We start from the raw sequence: 21,684 nt of genomic DNA, 5'->3' as shown, positions 1-21,684 counted from the left end.
TGCTGTGAGACACTCTAGTGCAGGGAGAAAAGCAGTGCATGAGATAAGTTTATCCAATCTTTCCCATCTGTTTACATCCGTGCTGTGATCTCGAACCAATCCATCACCAAAAAAAAAATAATAATAAAAAAATAAATAAAAAACGTGACTGCAACCAATGGATATCAAGGTACTTTAACAAGAGTTCAAATTTATTTTAAAGAAACAACAGCAAGAACCCAGTTTCTGACCCAGGTTTGACCCACATCCTACTCTTTCTTGGCCCTCTTTTCACCAGGATTGACAGGACTTGGATGGACCTCACGCAAACCACTAAAAAGACAATTTATAGTCACATGTCACCAGAGGTCAATTTTTGGGAATGTCCAGTCGCCATTGCCAGCAGAATAATTACAGGCATTTTGAATGAGTATTTAGGCCACTTTGAGTTTGCATGCAGTTTGCCAGCACCAGCATTGAGTCGGCAGTGCATCTTTGCAGGGTGTGACCTACATCCGTATGTCCTCTGGGCCATTTTGTAAGTCTGTTGTTAAGCATAGTATTAAAGTACAGGTCAGAATTAATAAAAGTAATGTCTATGCGTTCATTAATGGGCTCATAAACCCCAACTTCTAGAAGTCTATAAAGGAGTTATTAAAATGACACTAGATGTTTCGGAGAGCATACACTCTTAAAAATGAAGATGCTACAATGGGTTCTTTTGGTTCCATTTTTGCTGATGAATTTTAAATGGGAACATCAAACAAATGCTTTTTTTTCTTTTTGGAAAAAAATGTGGTTCTTCTTTGGCACTTTTATTTTTTAAGAATGTAAATGCAGCATTCTAATAGTTTTTACATACATTAACATGGCTTTTATTACACGGCTGGGATTACTTGCTAAAATTTACATTAATTCATTCATTCATCTTCTGTAAGCATCATACTGATCAGCTTTGTGGTGGGTTTGGAGTCACTGGGTGTACGGCAGGAACATGTGTGCATCATACACTAACCTAGTCACACACTCACACACACATGTAGACTTAGCAACATGCAAAAAAAAAATACTTACCAACACATATGTTTGAACTGTGGGAGGTAACCGGAGTGAGCACCTAGAGGAAACCCACACAGACACGAGGAGAATACACCATACTGTTTACAGATAGTGACAAGAGGTGGGTTTAAACCCAGGACAATTAGACAGTGAAGACCTCCAAACTCTGATCCTTAGCCTGACTGTTGTTGACAGTGGGTTACAGCAGATTGAAATATATTTGTTTTTATATGGTACCTACCACATCATTGAGAGATTGCCTTTCCACAGTCATGACTGTCTTCACTTTGGGATCAAGATCACCATCAATTAGTAAAAAGAGTAAAAGAGCACCCTAGATAGGTGAAACCTTTCAGTATGATTTGGTAATTATTTTACCATCAGAGAGCAAGCACCCATCTACTAGATTGGACTAATTTTGACTAATTTCTCTCAGACTGTCTGCTATGTATTGCTTTAAATTAAATGTGTACAAAGTTGTAATACAGCTCCAGTGTCCTGAAGCTTATGTAAGTAAATGGGCAATTAATGTTCTCTTCCAAGTGTGCTCAGTGAAAATACTTGTTAGCTCACCCTTCTAGCTTGGTAGAATCGCATTATAGTAGGAGGCAGGGTCAGTGAGTGGGATAGGACATGCCTAAATTGGGAAAAGAATGTAAAAAAAAAAACTGAGTCAATAAATAAATAAAAAATATATTAGATATGACCCAATTAAAGTAGTTCCAACAATACGTTTCTGTCTGCTTCCTGAAACAGCTGGACGCTCTGTTAAACAATACCTTTATTTATTCATTGTTTTCAACAAATAGAAGACACAGCAGTGACAAGCAGCAACAAAAGATGGCAAGGCCAGTTAAAATAACAAAAGGAAACAAAGGGGAAGATGTAAACATTGTCACTCAAATACGTTGTAAATAAAAACAACTATTTGTATAGACTCGTGGGCTGAAAATTTGCAGCAACAGGGCTGCACAACTCTCGGCCCAACCCAATAAACACAACGGGAAATCCTGACTTTTTTCTTATCTAAACCTCAAGTTGTGGTTAGCTTAGGGTAAAATCGAACAATTTACAATTTATTTAATGAGTAAAAGTAAACAGCACATGCAAGTAAAACTCGGTAATTAAAACAGCATAAACATAAATACATAAATATGGTCAACCTCTTTTTTAACAATCCATAAATTAGTGGATATTTGCATTTCGCTTGGCACAATGTACACATACACTCTCACAGAGAGTAAGTTCGTTCACAGAGACAAAAGCATCAACTGTCACAATACCATAAGCAACATTCTCCATTGGAGATCACCTGATATTTAATTGATAAAACATTGGTCTTAACCCATTCTCCAAAATCTGCTAACATTGCTAATGACTTGTTTATTCAGTGCTGTCAATTCATATACGTCCTGTGCTTAATGTGAGTGTCATCATCATTCACCCTCATTCTTTAACACAACCTGCTTACATTAAACACACATTATGTGCAACCTCTGCTTTGTTAAAGTTCAACTGCAGAAGGTCTCTATAAATTCAGACTATAATTGGTCTCTGTGTCTGTAAAAAAAATGTAATCAAAACTGGAGTAAATTTAATGTTGACACTTGCTGGCCAAGTTGGAATGTTGGCTAAAAGGTCCTTGGTGTCAGACAAGTCTGGAAAATGACAATAACTAAGACATTTTGAAAAACGCATCTACAGATGTGTACTGACCCAAAACCAATGTCAATGGGCAGGGCAATCTTGCCTGTAGTAGTGCAAGCAGACCAGTTGTCCTCCATGACACTGATGTGCCTTGCACCTTCCAGATGTTTTTAGTCACAAGACCACATCCCATTTTAACACATCCAGGTTACAGGTTTTGTACCAAATCAAGTTCAGACAAATAGAATCCAGTTAGGAGAGTTGACGAGTACCAGGTATTTGGTATTCTGGAAAATGGTAAGGAGAATGAAGGTCTACTTGGAATGGGTAAGTTGAGGCACTTGGTTGGATTGATATTCCTTCTGTAAGGACCACTGATACTTGCAGAAAACAACAAAGGTCAGGGGGGTTCCAGTTACCAGAATGGACAACAAAAACAGGATGAACTTTTAAGGTGCTGGTAGAGGAATCAGGCCTTGTGAGAAATGTTGACCGGGATGTTACACTACAGTGTTCCTTTGCCGGTATGGCGGTGGTGGCAGAACTTGCCCAGGCTTCATGGCTTCAGAATGTGAAAGATACTCTGGGTTTTCAACCACTGTTGATCGGACACGGCCATTCTGCTTGTAGAGGTTCTGCTTGTAGAGGTTTGTGTTGCAACTCTGAGATGACTCTTGAGGGTTCTCTTGAGGTGCCTTGAGTGGAAGACTGTGTTGCCAATACTCGGGGTTGTCAAAGGTCTTCCAATACTTTTTACTCAGCATTATGGTTCCAGCAGTACCCGGGTGAGATGTGCTGCCTGTGAGGATGGGATGACCTGGGAGATTGCTTTTCCCAGTGACTGCAGGTTTTGCCAGATGAACCTGCTGGTCTGCAAGACCAGGCTGGATTTGTTGGTTGATGTGGCATATCTGACTTGCTGGAGAATGCCCAGAGATGCTTAGGAGATTGGTGTGGGCAGCTTGGGCCAAATGAGCATGGTTGTCATTCTGACTCTTTGGTCCACTTTGAGAAGGCTGAACAGGAGGAATTGCAAAATGAACATGTGCTCCTTGGCTGTGGTGATGGGCTCTCCCTGTTTGGGTGGTCAGAGGAGCATGGCTGCTTATGGCGTTTGTCGCTGTTGTAATCTGAGGTGGAGCAGAAACTCCATTTCTCTTCAGAGCAACTTGGTTCATATTGCCTTTGTTGTGGAATGTGTTGAGGTACAGGGGCTCATCCACCTTGGGATATCCATCAGGAGTGCTGTGGTAACCCAGGTTGTCCAGTGCATGAATCTCACTACTTGTCCGTCGAGTGACGAAGGGATTCTCTTCAATTGGATTCAGGTGATCTACAGAGATTACAATATCAAGACACAATAGTGTCATATATTTAAAAAAAAAAAACAACTTACTAAGTGATCTTTTTCTTGTAAATTTATTTTTTTTATTCAGATATCCTTAAGCTTAATATTTTAAACCTCTATGTAAGCATTAAAATATACAGTGACAAGTACGATGTGACAGATCTGGGCAGTTTGCATTCTCCTCCGGCAAGTTAAGCTGTGCAGTGGCATTGCCTCATCAGCAGTTTGCCAAGAACTTGCGGGATGAATTTGAATGTCTCTGAAGATGCATGTGGATGGGATGTGGATGGTAAATCTGGATGGGATCAGGGGATACTCACTGACAGGTGGATTTTGGTATAACCAATAATTTGGAAGAAAATTTGACAAACGTGGGTAAAAACAGCATTAAAAAATGCAGCAACATCTTGCCTTTCTTTCATGTGGGACAAATAGAGAGAAGGCAAACTTTATGTTGACTGGTCAACAGTGGATTATGCCCCCTTTTAGATCAATGCCCCCTTTAGGAGATCATGTACCCTTGTTTCATAAGTGCACTTAGTAAGAGGTAGTCTAGATATTATGGTTTTATGCCTACACATTTTATAGTCCTTGTGTAAAAACAAGGTTATAAATACTTTATAAGTCTATTACTGTGTTTATTACATATTATATTGCTTCAGATAGAAATAGCATGGTCTCAAAGTGTGAGATTTTTTCAAAACACATTGGTAGGAGCCTTTTCTCATTACCTGAGGGACCTTTGTCCTTCCGAGAGGCCACATATCTGTCCTCATCAGTGGCCCCCCTCTGAGACAAGGTCCCCAGGAAGGCGGTGGGGTCTGCACTGTAGCGCTGACCCCCGCTGTCCTCCACAAGGCCGAGGCCTGCCTGTTTCTTCAGGCTTCCATTACAGTGTTTTTCTCCCTGGGAGACTCCAGGCCCCCGCTGGGTCCCTGGAGGGACTGAGGGTCTGCCGGTGGAGGTGGAGGATATCCCTCCATCATGATGCCGGCACTGACTCTGAAAAGAAAAAGAAGAAAAAAGAAGAGGAAAGAGAAGCTGTGAGGGGGCTGGGTTTGTATTAAATAATAAAGAGCACTTGCAGTTCAATGCAAAGCTACTGCTATCTACTATCTGTCACTGGCCACTTTATTGAAAACTCCAGTCTTGTACTTCCACTCACTGGACAATTTATTAGAAACACCAGCCTTGCTCTTCCACTCATTGGCCCCTTTATTAGAAACACTAACCTTCCATCACAGATCAAAACACTGCAGTTACATAATGAAAGTAAAAAACTTTTATACATGTTTGGAGTCTGGCTGTGCTCTGCCTGGATAGCTGTGAGGCAACAAGTACTCCTCAGCATCCATCAGGTCTCTCAAGTCATCTTCATCCAGAAGACTCTGAAAGAATTTGCTCTGGTTGGGACTTGGCAGCTTCATGCTGTCGTCCCCCTGACACAAACACAACACACAGCCCCCAGTCAATCCAAAGAAGAGATGAGATATATGAAAGATGGACATAACAAGAACAACAACATTCATGTTTCTCCCTCACCTCAATGACCAAGTACCTCTGGGGGTCTCGGGCCATTCTGATGAATTCTGCTGCAAGTTCCTTGAACCTTGGCCGGCTGTCTGCATCAATCATCCAACCTGGAGGAACGTCATGGAAGGGGTCAGAATTTAGAATTTCAAGGCAACAAAAGACATGTTTGGATACATGCCATGTCACCCCCCAAAACCCCCAACCCCCTACCCTACACACACTTGTGAAGTTTTGAGGGTATTTATCATTAATATATTCAGATTTTAAACGCATAAGCTATTGGATGTAACACCAACTGCCCCATTTTAAAATAAAGAGTCAGAGCTCAGAGAGTAAATGAACTGTGAGTGTAATGAAGACTGTGGGGTGTATGTGACTGATGCGAGTAATTTCCCATCAGACAGTGCTGGACTCACACTTGACCATAACCATGTAGACGTCAATGGTGCAGATCGGAGGCTGAGGCAGACGTTCCCCTTTCTCTAGGATGTTCGGAATCTCCTGGGTGCGGATCCCATCGTACGGCATCCCACCAAAGGTCAGCAGCTCCCAGATGGTAACTCCTGCGGAAGCAAGGACACAAAAGATCTCTGAGGTCAAACTATGAGCATTGCCCCTTTAGGAAACAGTTCATATATGTATGTGAGTGTGTGAGTGAATGTAAATATTGTTGTTATGGTATCTGTCATGGTTGCTGATGATCAGTTGTGGCAATTTCAGGTGGCTGCTAAGGGGTTCCATGTGTTTGCTAGGGTGGTTGCTATGGTATGCTGCAACAGGAGCTTGCTCAGGTATTTTAAGGTCATGGCTATGACATCAGGTAGTTGCTAAAGTGGTCCATGTGCTTTCTAGGGTAATTGATATGCTATGCTATTTCAGGTGGTTGCTCAGGTATTTATTTGTTGCTATAACATTTCAGGTGATTGCTAAAATACCCCAGGTGGGTGCTAGTGTGCTGATGGTTGCTAGGGTTTTTACTATGGCATGCTATTTCATGTGGTTGCTCAGCTGTTTCAAAGTTGTTGCTATGGTGCTTCAGGTGATTGCAAAGGTGTCCTAGGTGGCTGCTAAGTTGCTGCTCGTGGTTGCTGTGAGTACCTCATATGGTTACATTATGAATTGCAATGTCATAACAGGGAATACACACCATAACTCCAGACATCACTCTGGTGGGTAAACTTCCGGTAGTGAATACACTCCAAGGCCATCCACTTGATTGTCATCTGAGTAAATGATGAACAAATTGTTATTATTATAGGTATAGGCTTAATAATAAATTATGACTAGATTATTGTTATTAATATATCAACATTGCACAAAACAGTTCTTCTGAGCACAACATCTGACTGATGATCATTCTGTGAGTCTTCCGTTGAGGTTACACCAGTTGCTTAGCAACAACAAAGCTGCTTTTTGATGGAGTGGGTTTATTTACCCTTATATATTAAAGTATTATAATATTATTATATTGTAATAAGCATGTAATATAATATAATCAGGGCTGTTAGTTGACTAATGTCACTAAATAAAATTAATCTCGCATCCTGTTGTGGGCTAACACCCTGTCCTACATGGGTTCCTGGTTTGCGTCCAAAGGTTATGAGTGGTCTTTGGACTCACTACAACCCTGATCAGGATGAAGCAGATATAGAACATGAATGAATGAATGAACATTTGTCTTATTGGCACAAACTTGATCTAAATGAATGAAGTGTTTGCTAAGGTGCTTCTTGGTTGTTGAAATGATATGTACCCCATGTGGACGTTATTGTCTTTTTAAAGTATTTCAGGTGGTTCCTAAGGTAATTCCAAATGGTTGCTAGGGTGGTTGCCTTGACCTAGAGTGAGGATCGAATCCAGGACCCATAGAGTGTGACACTGGTTCTGATGTCCACAGTTTATGTTCAAACCAAAGCCATGGTAATCAACCCCCTTTAGAATTGTAAGCCATTGCTCAGCTGACATCAGTGGCACGTAGTTCTACACCATGGTTCAAGGTCTGACCTTGCCTCCATCAACGTTGTAATCCTTCTCGTTGTTGTCCAGGAGACGAGCCAGGCCAAAGTCTGTCACCTTGACGTGGTTGGAAGACTTGACCAAAACATTGCGGGCCGCTAAGTTCCTGTGGACGAGTCGTCTCTCCTCCAAGTACATCATCCCCTGGACAAAACAAGAACAAAAAGTCATCAATAGCATCTTTCTGGCAAATGTACCTGAGCTCAAAAGTTTGGGATCACTTGTGGAAATTAACAACTGCGATTCTAGTCAAGGTCATTTCTTAATTAGCATTATTACAATCAAAGCCTGGCCACTTGATCAAGAAAACAGAGGTTTTTCCCAGATATAAAGCATTCTGGGTGTTCATGCCACTGTGTGTTCTTTCTGCCATCCGCCATGCCTAATGCCAGCTGTTAGCCAGACAGGTATAAAATCTCTCAGCATGGGGCTGTGAAGCAGTTAACCTGCTTTCTCTTGAGCGATGGTGCTCAATCCAATACCTTTAGAGACTGAACTAATCTTCCAACATCAGTTTCTGGTGGATAAATGCCATGAAATCCTCACAGCAATGTCCCAACATGGAATACAAAGTCTTCCAAGAAGAGTAGAAACAAGTAGTGCTTCAAAACTGGGAATGTCTATTAGCGTAAACTTGCGCTGTTGATAAGTCAGTATAGTCCAGTGTTGGATTATGGGAAATGTAGACTCCTGAAATGTGCCCCCCCAAGACAGACCATTTTTTATGCATAATAGGGAAGAATCACAGAAGCCTGAAGGTGCTTAGAGTGAATGTGAATAGGTAAGAGCGCCCCAGACCCGTGCTGAGTCCAGCCAATAGTGTTGGACAAAGTTTAGAACCGGAACCACTTCAGGCGCCTGGGAAAAAAATGTGGGAATTAATCAATAGGACAGACTGCCAGGAGTGAGGCAGGGAGACATGGGTTCATCCATCATATCTTGCCTCTGGAGCCACGGTTCCACATGGAGGCTCCTCGCTGTGAACACACACACACACACACCACGGGCCAATAATCTTGGAGGACACCAGTCTCCATTTCTGGCTGATTCCACTACAGCGTTCCCTGTCTGGAAGTGACTGATGCATTTTTCGCCACATAGCGTCTGAAACTATGTATGTTTAGTTGTTTCTGGGCAGCAAATGTCCTCAGGACAAAGAAAAATATGAATGTTGTGACCTTGTGGGGATATCTGGAAGCTACAGATGTTCAAATTATTCTCCTTTGACCAAAAAAAAAAATAAAATAAAATACATTTAAATTAAATACACTTTTAAATACATTTAAATGTTGTGTCCATGGTGTGTTCTTTTCTTTTGTTCATGAATGGGGATTTGACCCGAGTGTCACCACTGGAGTGTATACCCCAGTGAAACAATGTCATATTGGAGAAAATAAAATACTAGCCCACCCTTAAATCTACAGTGTGTTTACACCCACAGAGCCCACCACAAATACTGATGCCCCTCCTGGACCAAAGTGTTTAAAACTGGTCACATCTGGGGTCCAACTGGGACATCAAGCGTTGGGGGGGCAGTCATTAGACTCCTGGGACAGGAGGAGTATAATGTAGTGGGAGTGAATGAAAACTCTGATCTGGAAAATACAGTTGCAGAGTGTAAAGAAACCTCTTGACAGAGTAAAACCCACAAATCATAGGCTGAGCATCTGTAAACAGGAAGAAGGCTGACTTTATTTTGAAAATAATTAAACACAAAAACTATTTTCTGAAAAGTTGAATGAATGAATGAATGAATGAACACATACATTCTGTTGTTTATTACATTATAGATGTTTAAATGGCTGTATTATTATTATTATTATTATTATAATTGCTGTTATATCTAATGACATGTATTTACTGTAAAATATGATGATGACAATATTATACAAACGTTTTTCCCTTACTATATATCAGTTTGTTTGATTGTTAATTTGTTTTCAATTCTTCATGCACTGCATTTGAATTAATGAATGGATGAACGAAACATGTTTGTACTATTAAACCTACTTAGTCTGGAGAGAGAGAGTGTGAAAGACATAGAGAGAGAGAGAGAGAGAGAGAGAGAGAGAGAGATCATTACCGTGTGGAGGAGTGTTTATGTGAGCTCTCCATTAACTGGACAGCAGAGTGGTCAGACTAATTGCGATGGATAATCCAATTAAAAGGTAAAGGAACTCTGCTGTGACCGTGTAGCGTTCATTGACCTCATCTCTGGGGATTAATCGCTAACGTCAGACACGACTTTGATCTCGCCCTCATTTGACTCTCAGCCTCCAACCTCCTTAAGAACCACAAACCTTACGTATCATACATACCACCTTAAATCTTCCTAAATCTCTGTTTCCCGCTGCATCAATCAAGCATTGAATGCAACAAGCATGTTGAGGTCTGGTGAGATCAAGCTGTGTTAGAACCTTAAGGTGGACCTTCATGTGAGTTGTGTGATGATAGATTTATCACAGATGTTGTATTGGGTTTGCCATGTGGGAAGATTTTCAGCTTACAGATGGTAAGAATAGTAATGTAGGTAGAATGTAATGTATTTAAGTCCCTATGCTTTTAAAGGAGCAGAGTTGGAGGGTCTTAAAAAAGGGTCAAATTATTGTAAATACCCAGATACATGGACAAAAACAGATACACGGTCACTACAAATGGACACAAAGGACAGTTTGTGTTCTCCTCCAAGTGTGCTGAGCTCTGGTATTACTGTATGAGCTAATGATGCACAGTGCCTTGCATTCAACATTTCACTCAGGTATCACCAATTCTCAACTACACTACATAAACTGGAATAAACCTAACAAAAAGTTGAACAATTAGCATAACAGATGCTTAGCACGCTAGCCAAAAAGCTAGCCAGCTGAGGGAGGGATTATGCTACAATTCTTATGCTTATGTTGTTGTGGTTGAATTAATGGAGGCTGAACTTTGGGCTGAGTCTTAAGAGGTGGTTCCTCTGCGCCCTATTATGATGCTTCCTCACCTCCGGCTTAGGAGAAGCAAGGATTAGCATCAGATGATGGTCAGGGGCTAATTAGAGAGAAACAGAAGCAAGGTTAATATGGCAGGGGCCCATCACACAAAGCAAAGAAAATGTGCATGGAAGTACAAGTGATAGCAATGCTACAAAGACTAAACTAAGCAAGCTCACAAGACCTGGTGTCGAGGCAGAACTGTCTCCTTCAGATCAAATGGAAGAAATACTTAAAAAAATATTAAAACATGGATGCCTCACCCCAAGTCACCCCACCCCCGGGGTGGATCCCAATGGTCAAAGAGTTGCACCTGTCATTGATACAATTCCTGGTGATCACCTTAGCTGTCTGAGGGCCTGGGCATCTGTCACTTGTTGTAGTAGATCTGGGTAGTTGGCACTTTCCTCCAGTGGGTTAATCTGCCCAGTGGTCCCTATCCTCTTAGTGTTAGTGGCATCGTGGGAGTTCAGCTGACAAAGGTTCAAGTATAGAAGTGGAGATTATGAGGTTTTTGTTGACCATCTGGTCAAACTCAAGGTAAATAAATAAATAAATGACAAATAAATGATTAAACGAGGACTCTTGAAACCAAGGGAGGTTAAATAAAATATCACTCTAATTATATTAGAGTGCTTTTATCCTCTCCGAGTTAACATCGTGAAGTTCTTTCTCCCTTTAAAAGTAACATTCTGCCATCATTAAATGGTTTAATGTTACATTCAAATGCAGTTTCCTTTACACTCTAAGAGCAATTAAAAAAAAAAACATCCCTGTTACAAAGAGGCTTGCATTTTTACATTTCCACAAAGACAACAAACTTGAGGGTTATACATGTATGATTACTGATTACCTGTTAAATAAAGCCTAAATAAAACGATTACTACCTTAATCACAGTTAGGAAGATTCTATGTGTGACAGAGCCATGATGTGAACTCCAATCTCACCCCCCTCCACCCCACTATCCTGATTCCACTCCCCAAGGGCCCTCCAACCTGGGGAGGTGAAATCAGGATGGGGAGGTAATATTGGGAACCACACCAGAGCTTCTGAAGACTGAAAACTTGTTTATGGGCTGTAACTGATGTTAATTCATGTGTGCTGGATTAGTCCAACAAGATGTCACATTCAATAAGGAACAGATTCAAGCCAGAATTACAAACTCGTCACACTTTACACCATAAAAAAGGTGCTTTGCCCCACCTTAAATGGCACTATAATTATATTACAGTGCTTTCCCCCCACCTTAAATTCAAAAGATTTTATGAGATTGCTTCTACCTTCAACAGTGTGTGATAACATACTGCCACGAAGATTACCATTAAAGTCCACCTTAATGATTTAATGGTTTACAGAATTTATTTTTCCTTTGTGTTCTAGGAGCTGTTTGAAATAATGTATTCTTTAGAAAGGGATTTAAACTTTGTCCATGCAAAGACTGCATAGTTATTATTCATTCAAGTCTATTCTTGACTGAGCGTTATTTAAATGTTGTTAATTGTATTTGTGCTCATTATAAAACATGCTGAAATGATGGTAGTTTGTGTATCAGCACTTTTAAACGTTTCAGCATGTTACAAATTCTGTGATTGTAAAGATAACCATTATATACCATTTCATATCTGTGTGTAGCTGCCTCAATATGTGGGACCCACTCTATGGAGCATAAACTTTTTCGTTCAGACCACAAAGGAATTACATTTTCCATTCCCGGTGAGTTGCACAATTGAAAACTATAACAAATATATTTTGTAATGATTCCTTGGATTTAAAAATGACCAATTTCACTTACCATCTGCCAAAAGATAACCGCATCTGGACAGCAGCTGAACTCTGTTTTCTTCAGTGTTCTCTAATTCCCGCTTTGCAGAAACCTCTGAAAATGTCACCGTTCTCTTTAATTAAGTGCCACCTTTTGCAGAATTTACACGAGCAAATGTCAATAATCCCACTTGCTTTGGCGGCGGATTCACAAACTAAACATAGCTATTGAGAAGATAAAAGAAACACAACTCCGTCCCAGTAATAACAGCACATGCTTTTCCAATTAGACTTTGAATACTGCTTAAGGCTTATTAGATAGATATGCATTCATTCATTCATCGTGTGTAACCACTTCATTGTGTGGTCAAGGAATGCTCCAGAGCCTACCTGGAATCACTGGGCAAGAACAGTCACTGTCACAGTCTGAGACTCTGGAAAAGTGTTCCAGCATCACCCCCTGCCTCAACCCATGCTTCTATGTGCCATATCACCCACTCTTAATGAGTATAGGTAATAAAAAACACGAACCTGAATGTTTCCAGCACTGTTTGTGAATTGAAGCCCCCAGGGTCTAACAACAGAGCCAATGTTCAGAGCGCAGTCACAGAACTCAGCTGCATGGTTCTCCAGACTTTGAGAATTTCAGAGTAAATTCAAAGCTGGCCTGAAAGTGAACTCGCAAGACACTGGGATTCAAACACACATCACTCCCTAGATCTTCCCCTTCTCCCTTCGCTCCAACACAAGTCCTGTTAAATCATTCATGTCCTCCAGTCTCCCGCAGCAGCGTAAGAATGCCAGCCTGCTTCACTCTGATCTTGAGCATTACTGTTCACAGCTCGGACCAGCAGGGGGTCAGCAGATCTAATTATGACTCAGTTTATTCAGTCTTGAATTCCAAGCCCTTGATGTGTGACCCCTGTTTCCTGGGAGAACTAGGGGCATTTTGTATCATGTACTAAAAAGAAAAATCTGTGATGTGTTAAATGCCATGAAGCATTTATTTTATCTATTAATATTTTGAATTATTATCATTTTTACTGATAATAGCACAAATAAAAGAGTTCCTATGTTTACACTAACCAGAATTAGGATGCCTGCTACCCACTTCAAAACAAGTTGGAAAGGGGGAAAATTTGAGTAAAAATTTTATAGCTTATCTTTATTTAGTTTTCATTTTTAAACCATTCATTGTGTCCAGTAAAGGCTCAGTCTCTGCAGAAAAGAGGATGTCCAAACATAGTGAGAGAATCCTAAAACAGCTCAAATATTTCTGAGCATGAAACTTCAAGACCCCAGACAGCTCTACCTTAGAGTGTACAGGGACTTTGGAGAGACATATGATGCCATCAAGGTGACGTCTTTTTCAGGGAAGTCCATGGTTATATCAGCAAGACAAGGCTGTGTTTTCTGAAACGTTAATACATTGAGGAATAGGCTTTGAGAGACATCTTGCGTAATGTGTTAAATATGTTCAGTGACACTGCAGGTTGTCTCCATTGGGATCCCTCTCTCAAGGACATGATTTGGGAGTTTAGACTCTGTCCTGTGCTCAAGATTTAATTCTAGCATCACTAGCAATAGTTTCCTTTCAAACTCATGTACAAGTTCACCCGCAGTGGATACGTCAAATTTGGAAGACTGCAGCCCACAATAAGAGGCAGCTTTCATTAACATTCAAAGCGTGGAGATGTGGGAATGAGTGGGGAAGATGAAGGAGGGGGAAAGAAAAGATTGGTGGGCCCAAGGTTCTACTAATGAGACCGAAGGAGAGGGGTTTGCTCAGCACCAATGAGCCATTTGAATTGGGTGGGAATTTGTGTGTGTGTGTGTGTGTGCGTTTGGGGTGGGGGGGGGGGGGGTGACGTTGAGATGAACGTGCTGTAAGCCTGAGTTGATTCGTTCTCCTCCGCTGCTTCACCAGCCTCTGGAGAAATTAATTAATCAGCGCCATCTTGCGACTTCAGAAGATTAGCCCACAACAACTGCAGGAGCACGGGGTCCGATTTTCAAGCCCACTCAGCCACACATTGTGGAGATGTGAAGGAACGCACTGTGTGTCCAAACATCCGTGGTCACTTCAGCTAATTAGGAAAGGCGGCCAATTGAATGTGCGCCCAACGTGGAGCCCGGTGTAGAATTTCAATCAATTTCAATCTCAGCATGTTTAGAATTCATGCCTAACCCAGGGGGGCTTCATGTGCCTCTTGCCAACACTTGGCATTGGCCATGGTCCCCTTAGGCCCATGTATAGCTGCTCCAGGGATTCCCAACTAAGCAATGCATGCACCTGCAAGGACATCCTAAAGGACTTGTGAGCTGCCCACCAAATTGGCGTGGCTGGTGCCTTGTTACCATTAGCGCCCTTGGAGCCAACATCTTCTCTTCAGCTGGACAGCCGTGGGGAGATTCTGCCACACTCGCTTCACACACTCTTAGCAGAGCAAATTAGGAACAGGAGGAAGTGCCATTCCCCACTTACGCCGTTGAGAGAGAGAGAGTGTGCGTGTGAGTGTGTGTATTTCAGCGCTGTCAAGACCCCTGCAGTTAATCTGCTTTGAATATATCATCCCCCCATTACGCTAATCTCATTCCCACGCTTAGGTTATTACTCCACTGTGCGAGGAGTGTGGGAGAAAGGAGACCAAGGAGGATTTGCCTGGCAGGATGATCAGCCAAACAGGAACAGAGTCTAGAACAAGGGTCTAATGTCTAGAACTAGGACCCTTGGGCGGTTGGGGGATTTTGTTTAGAAAAGAAAGTGAAGGTAGCTATGACACTGACACACACTTTTTCTCTGGCAGATGCTGAGGTATGTGCTGTTCAGGGAAGGTTTTCCACTAGATGCTGGAACATAGTTGCGATCTGTTCTGGATACAACACACCAAATAGGAAGGTGGTCTAGAAGGCCAGAGAACACAGTTCTAGTGTTTCACACATCGATGCTGGGAGGCTTCAAGCCCTTGATTAGCATTTGTTCTGGGGCCCGTAGGCTCATGTGCAGGTGGTCTACGGTCAATTCAATGTCAATCTTGGAAAGTAGCTGGATCTCTTTTCTGGTTTCACAAGCACTTTACACACACATACACACACTGCTTCACACTCTCATTCCCAACCTCACCCACCACCCGACTAATGTTCATGAAACTTTCACGAGCACATTTTTCACCATCAAAGTTACACTGGCTGATAAAAGGCAAGAGCTGGTTGAATTCCAGCGCTACAACTTCAGCGGGAATTAATGTTTCATGGGAGTGTTCCTGAAGCACCCTCCGGACCTGCTGCTATGCTGCTGAAGAAGAGCGAGACTTTCCATCCAAGGCCCTGCAGATAAACAGCCCCTGTTCCAAAAGGAGGCGGTGATTGGAGGGTGCTGACTTTCAAGAAGGTCCTGAAGGATCCAGGTAAGTTCTACTTGTGTTTAGCATATGGTGATTCATGGCACAATAAAAGTGGTGGACGAATCAAGTCACGTACTACGTCTGCGTTCTTAAATCTTAGATTTAAAACATCTAAAACATAAAAGACTTTCTGGGTTCCTTTAAATAAATCGAGATGTACCTTGTACATGAAAAATCCACATATGTAAGGTAACACAGTGTCCTAATGCAAGCGAGCCTTTGCATGGACACTTTGGCACTTCCAACCCACCTATCAACATGTGTGTTTGGACTGTGGGAGGAAACTGGACCACCTGGACATGTGGAATTAACCCAGGAGCCTCGACCCTTTGTGGAAATAGTTTTCATCCACTCAAACCAAGTTTTTGTTTGTTGTTATTACAAGAGAAGAAATCTATGGATAAACCCATACCAGCAGGAGCTCATTTTTGCAACATATTACGCATCATAATTGCCTATGTTTATAAGCATCTGGGCTCCTCCTAAAGTGTCTGGTCCACCTTATGGACGACAAGAGACAAAAACACCCTGTCAACCCTTTAAGCATGTGAACTCAGCTCACTGGTTCACAGCGAGCACACCCTCTACAAAGCACTGACCACTCGGTAAGTTGTTATTGTGAACCGCAGTGGACCTTGTTTTCCACTAGAACACCAGTCAATTCCTGAATCTAATTCAGAGGCATGTCCCGCACGGTGGGCCGTGACACAGCAGCAGCTTTGGAAATCCGTCCCCCGCGCCGAATCAAATTTCTCTCCCCGTGATTCCGGCCTTTCGGAACGTGCCGGATTGGCAAGGGGAGCGTGGCTTTGCTCGGCGGGATGCCGCTCTGGCAGCGGGATGTTTGAGGAGGCACTGGGGGGAACATCTCATGGATGATTTGCAGGTCTGACGTCCTGGGGACTGGACATGGCCGAGAAAAATACAGAGAAATCACGCTTGACCGGGGCAGCTGGGGGTCTGAGCGAGAGCCCAAGCTGTTGAGGAATATCTGCAGCACAGCGGAGGCCAGGAGGGCTCGAGGAGGGTCTATTGATCGTGGGGGAGATGTTGAAAAACAAACATGACTCAGAAAAGACGAGTGCTGAGAAATGTACACAATGTGCACAGCTTATCATGGCCACTTTATTGGAAACACATTATTATTGACCAATCAAGACATTTCTATAAGTATAGGTTTGTCCAGTCCCACTTTATATTAAGTGCCTTTAATTACTGTGTGGTTACACATTAACAACTCATGCAATAACTGTGTAATTACTGCTAATGTTTCCACTTATTTTTTACCCATTTATTTAAATGCAATTACATTGTAGCTATCAAGGTATATTCATGTAAATACATAATTAATAACTATATCAGCAGTGGATACACAGATGTTAAACATGTTCTTAATATGTAATAACACAGCTATTAAATACATTTAATATAAAATGGGATCCTACATATTATCAATGCTCCACAGCCCAGTGTTGGGCAACTTTAGACTCCATTCGACCATGGGCATAGTCATTGTAGGTTCATTTGCAGCTGCTTCAGAGAATTCCCTACAATTGGTTAGTACAGTGCAAGAACATATTAACACTTTCGTCACACCTTAGGGGCCCTTAAGAAGCAGACAATGCCCTTACCTTTGCAATCTGCACGCACCAGTTGAGCAGCAGCTGCGACCCGATGTTGTCCTTGTGCTCGTGGACGTAGTCCAGCAGACAGCCGTGGGGCATGAGCTGGGTCACCAGCTGGAGGGTGGGGCTCAGACAGACCCCCAGCAGACGCAGCAGGTGAGGGTGCTCCATGCTGGCCATGATCAGTGCCTCCTGGTGGACAGCAGATCAGGGAAATACAGGTTTACAACAGTATCCTCTTGAAACGTATTAGGTGAAGTTCCATCACCTCAGAGAACCCTACAACACTTTTCCACAGATTTACATACAGCGCTATACCTCTTTGTAAACTGCACTGTTTAACGATACAAAAACTAGAGCTCCACAGCTAGCAAAACAAACACTGTCTTCTCATCAGGCACACGAGGAGGCCGAGAGACATCGCAGCACAAATGGTGTTGTGTTGAGTTCTCAGCACGTAGGTGGCTGTGTTTGAAACCTTCAGATGTATCACGTTACGGAGCTTTTGCTCCGAGCCGGGCGCCGGCGATGGACTCATGCCCAGTTTATAGCAGTAAACAGTGGGCAGAAATACTAGACACAACATTCTGAAGGCCAGGAGAGAGTGAAATAGAGTGTCCACTGTGTTTGCTGTCCACTCGCTGTCCAGAACTGACGTGACCCCCATTAGTGATATATGCCCTGACATCTATTGCTCATGCTGCACGCCCACATACTTCAATATTGTCCTACACGTCTCAAAACACTTTCCAGGAGACCTCCAGTCATGTAGAGAGAGTGTGGTCCTTAAATGTAGCCCATATAAGGAATTCCAGGTCAACTGGGAACATGACTGACCCCCAAGACCCTGGAGATTTGTCCCATGGCACCTGCTTTGTCCTGGTTGACCCTACTGAATTACCCCATGTTAGCATTAATAAGATTGGCTACGCTTATTTTATTATTTTTTTTTTATTTCCCCAGATAATTTTGTCCAACAGATTTAGGAGTTTGCCTACTTATGAGAGCAGTCCCTCAAGAGTTAGCTCGAACAAAGTGTACTCAGACTTTTATCAAACCGCCTCTGGCTCTCTTTCTTCACACTGGCACTGAGTTACTGCCGGTGCAGTTGGAGAGTGAGAGCGCTAGCTGTTGCTAAAGCTGATATCTGCCTGTGTGAAGATAGTGAAAAAGTTCAGGCAATTTTTGGAAAACTGTAGACAAGACAGATTGTTCCTCATGGGGGTATCACAGGGACAGATGGATTTCAGTAATACAGCTTATGTAAATATGTATATAAATCAAGTTTTGGTAAATACATATAATTACACAGTAATTAACAAGCTATAGGTATGTAATTACAGTTGTAAAATTTACATTTTTATTTGCGTTAGCTGTTGTAATATTGTAGTCCAGGTATGAATTCATAAACAGTTAGTAAAATGCTATTTCACACAGTAATTATATACCCATAACAGGAAATGAGACTAGAAATACTCACATCCATAAACTCTACATTGGCTTTTGGTCCTGTAGCTTCACTGAGGATCTTGATGGCCACCGGGACCTTCACGCTTTCTCCTTCTGGGACCCAGATCCCCTGATATAAGACAAATAACCAGGATAAGAGCCAATTAATACACCAATAAAGCTTTCTGTGTGCCCATTTTCTGCAATAATAAAGTTACACACAGTAGGTTTTTACCTTGTATACAGCTCCAAAAACACCACTCCCCAAGATCTTGACCCTCTTCAGCTCTGTTTCCTTCAGGATTCTGAGCTGAGCTTGAGTAGGCCCTGTTCCACTGGGTGTTAGAGGCTCCACCAACTGAATAAAAACAAAGGAGGGAACAAAATCCTAGAATGGGCTTCATAATAACAGCTAGAGTTCACTACTGCATCACGAAATAGAGCCTGCAACTCTATTAGACAGGGAGAAAGACATATATCAACCCTATTGCCAAAACACTGGAAGTATTCTGGACCTGGTTCAAAACATAATGGGAATATCGGCTGTGATTGATTTATAAGAAAAAAACAGACTTCTTCCTGCCAGATACCAATGTGACCATCTCGACTATGATCAGCAACAACTGCTTTGGTATTATGTGGAACATCAGTGACCATGGCGTGGGTGACCTGCATGTATGTGAAAGTACCATCGATGTGGGGGTGTGTATTAGAATTTTACAGACACATATGCTGCCATCAAGATGACGTCTTTTTCAGGGAGTCTATGGTTATTTCAGCAGGACAATGTTTGACCATTTTTCTTCATGTGCTACAGCATTGTTGCTTTGTAGAGACAATGTGTGTGTGTGTGTGTGTGTGTGTGTTTGCTTGACCTTGGCTTATGTTTGGTGCCAAAATGTGATGGCGAGCAAGCCTTGTAATTATGTATAGTTTTAATAAGTGTTGTAACAAATAGAGATTACGCTAATTTCTTATCCAGTGTTTTCTAGGTTGATGAGCATTCCATAGATGTGTGATAATAAAACATTTTATTAATGTTTAAATGTTCTTTGTCTATGATTGGACCCTGCAGCTCAATTTAATGGACGTTGTTTATAGGTCATTAAAGGTTACTCTGACTCTATTTACCCCCTATTGTCAAGCAGGCGAGGGAACTGGAGGGATAATTGCTCCGTAATAAAGTGGCACTTGCTTCATTACGAGTGAAATGCTGGCTAATGCCGAGTGAGTATGTGTGTGTGTGTGTGTGTGTGTGTGTGTGTGTGTGTGTGTGTTTGTGTGCAGTCGCTTCATTAGCCTCTAAGTGCTTGTTTGAGAGCAGGATGAATCAGAGAAACACTCCACACTCCTCTCCAGAAGAAGGAGGAACAGAAGAAGACTGTGTGGGAGGCTCGGTGTGTGTTTTCATGCAGAGATTGGAAGACTTTATCATTCTGCGTCTGTTGCTTTTGTTCATGTTTACTCAGCACTTGCTTCTTGATTACATACTGTACTGAAGAAAAGGAAATAGATGGTAAAGAATCACATTTGCAAACATTGCTTTGAAGATGCACAGAACAACAGACTGACCACCCCAGAGCCCAGCTCTAGTCCTCTAACCCACAGTTTTGAGCTGGACGGCACTGACCAGTGCTAAAATCCCTCTGTCCTTAGGGAGCTGTCCAGAGTTGTGGTGCTGAGTTTTATGACTGTCCTTGAAATATGCATTAAGGGGAGCTGTCCCTGGGCTCAGTGCTGAAGTACAGGGTACCTACACTCTAAACTGAAGAGGAGCTGTCCTTTCCAGTGGTGCTGAAACCCCCCAGTTGGCTCAAGTAGAACATTAAAAGGGAGCTCTCCTCTCCTGTGATTCTGAATTAAAACTGGTGCTTAACGGATTGATTAGGGCCAGGTTACACTTGGGAAAATAAACATACAAATATGAAATAAACAAATAAATCTATGGAAATGCAGAATTCTCTGATTCTCAACTGAAAAAAAAAATGTTATTATACATTCCCCTGTGTGTTTCTTAAGGATGAGTTGGAAGTGTTGGTTAGTATTCTGCTAAAGTCCTCATCTCCAGTCACTCCAGAGGGAGTGACACGCTTCAGTACGGTTTATACATTAATAGATATACACAAATATGATATATATCTGGACAACACACACACATTCTCACCTCCGTCTCCAGAAACCGACGCAGAGCCCTTTTCTTCCTGATACTCTTGCGTCGGGTCACAATAGCGAAGCCCAGCCCTATGATGACCATCACAAACAGCCCCCCAATCATCCCTGCCACAATCAGAGGGGTCCTGAGGGAAATAACACCACCAGAACCATGAGACAGGGAGGGTCATTTTGAGAGATATGCTGGAAGGACATAGTAGTAGCCTCTAGAGTGAGATGTTCAAGTGTAAAACTAGGAAAGAGACCTTCTGATGGTGTACCTCAAAGGAGGGAGGGGTTAAATGATGAGGGCCATTGTCTTCTGTCTAGCTTTATGGACAGTTAAAGTTGTACTTATTAGCTTATAGCTCATTGGCTAGAACTGATCACCGGGGGTTGGCTATTTAGAAACTGTGTGTTAGTGTCCTCCTGCAAGCGTGCAGATCTCCAGTGACAAAGTATGAAGTACATGTTCTAGACTGACCTGTCTAGAAGCCCAATACAGTCCTGGATGCGTGGTCCAGTGCACCTAGAGCCAAAGACATCACCACACATGAAATACTGCATTGGTAGCATGAAAGATTGATGAACAAAGGAGTAAGAACAAACAAATATTTCTGTCTTTTTACAGTGAGAACAATAATCCAATGGTTATTCATCTGAAATTCATGTTTAACATCAATAACACTGATTACAGCCCTGCAATTCCACCTTAAAACTCAGCCCTCGTCTTCAT

The 21,684-nt window shown here is 42.1% G+C and overlaps 1 protein-coding gene across 1 annotated transcript in view; it reads right to left on the bottom strand.

The window, feature by feature from the left end:
• Window positions 1-1,856: 1,856 nt before the first annotated feature.
• LOC136687437 (receptor tyrosine-protein kinase erbB-4-like) overlaps window positions 1,857-21,684 on the bottom strand; it is a 98,731-nt gene continuing 78,903 nt past the window's right edge. The window contains exons 16-27 of the mRNA XM_066661842.1: window positions 21,433-21,477; window positions 20,962-21,094; window positions 19,033-19,155; window positions 18,829-18,927; window positions 17,355-17,540; window positions 7,571-7,726; window positions 6,714-6,789; window positions 5,983-6,129; window positions 5,576-5,673; window positions 5,323-5,472; window positions 4,765-5,035; window positions 1,857-4,018 (exon numbers count right to left, since the gene is read on the bottom strand). Of these exons, the coding sequence (XP_066517939.1) occupies window positions 3,186-4,018; window positions 4,765-5,035; window positions 5,323-5,472; window positions 5,576-5,673; window positions 5,983-6,129; window positions 6,714-6,789; window positions 7,571-7,726; window positions 17,355-17,540; window positions 18,829-18,927; window positions 19,033-19,155; window positions 20,962-21,094; window positions 21,433-21,477 (2,317 nt within the window). The 3' untranslated portion in view covers window positions 1,857-3,185. The remainder of the gene's footprint in view (window positions 4,019-4,764; window positions 5,036-5,322; window positions 5,473-5,575; window positions 5,674-5,982; window positions 6,130-6,713; window positions 6,790-7,570; window positions 7,727-17,354; window positions 17,541-18,828; window positions 18,928-19,032; window positions 19,156-20,961; window positions 21,095-21,432; window positions 21,478-21,684) is intronic.

Source organism: Hoplias malabaricus, chromosome 2 (genome assembly GCF_029633855.1).
Source record: "Hoplias malabaricus isolate fHopMal1 chromosome 2, fHopMal1.hap1, whole genome shotgun sequence".
NCBI lineage: Eukaryota > Metazoa > Chordata > Actinopteri > Characiformes > Erythrinidae > Hoplias > Hoplias malabaricus.
The sequence above is the reverse complement of the archived record's forward strand: the minus strand, read 5'-3'. Positions and strand labels throughout refer to the sequence as shown.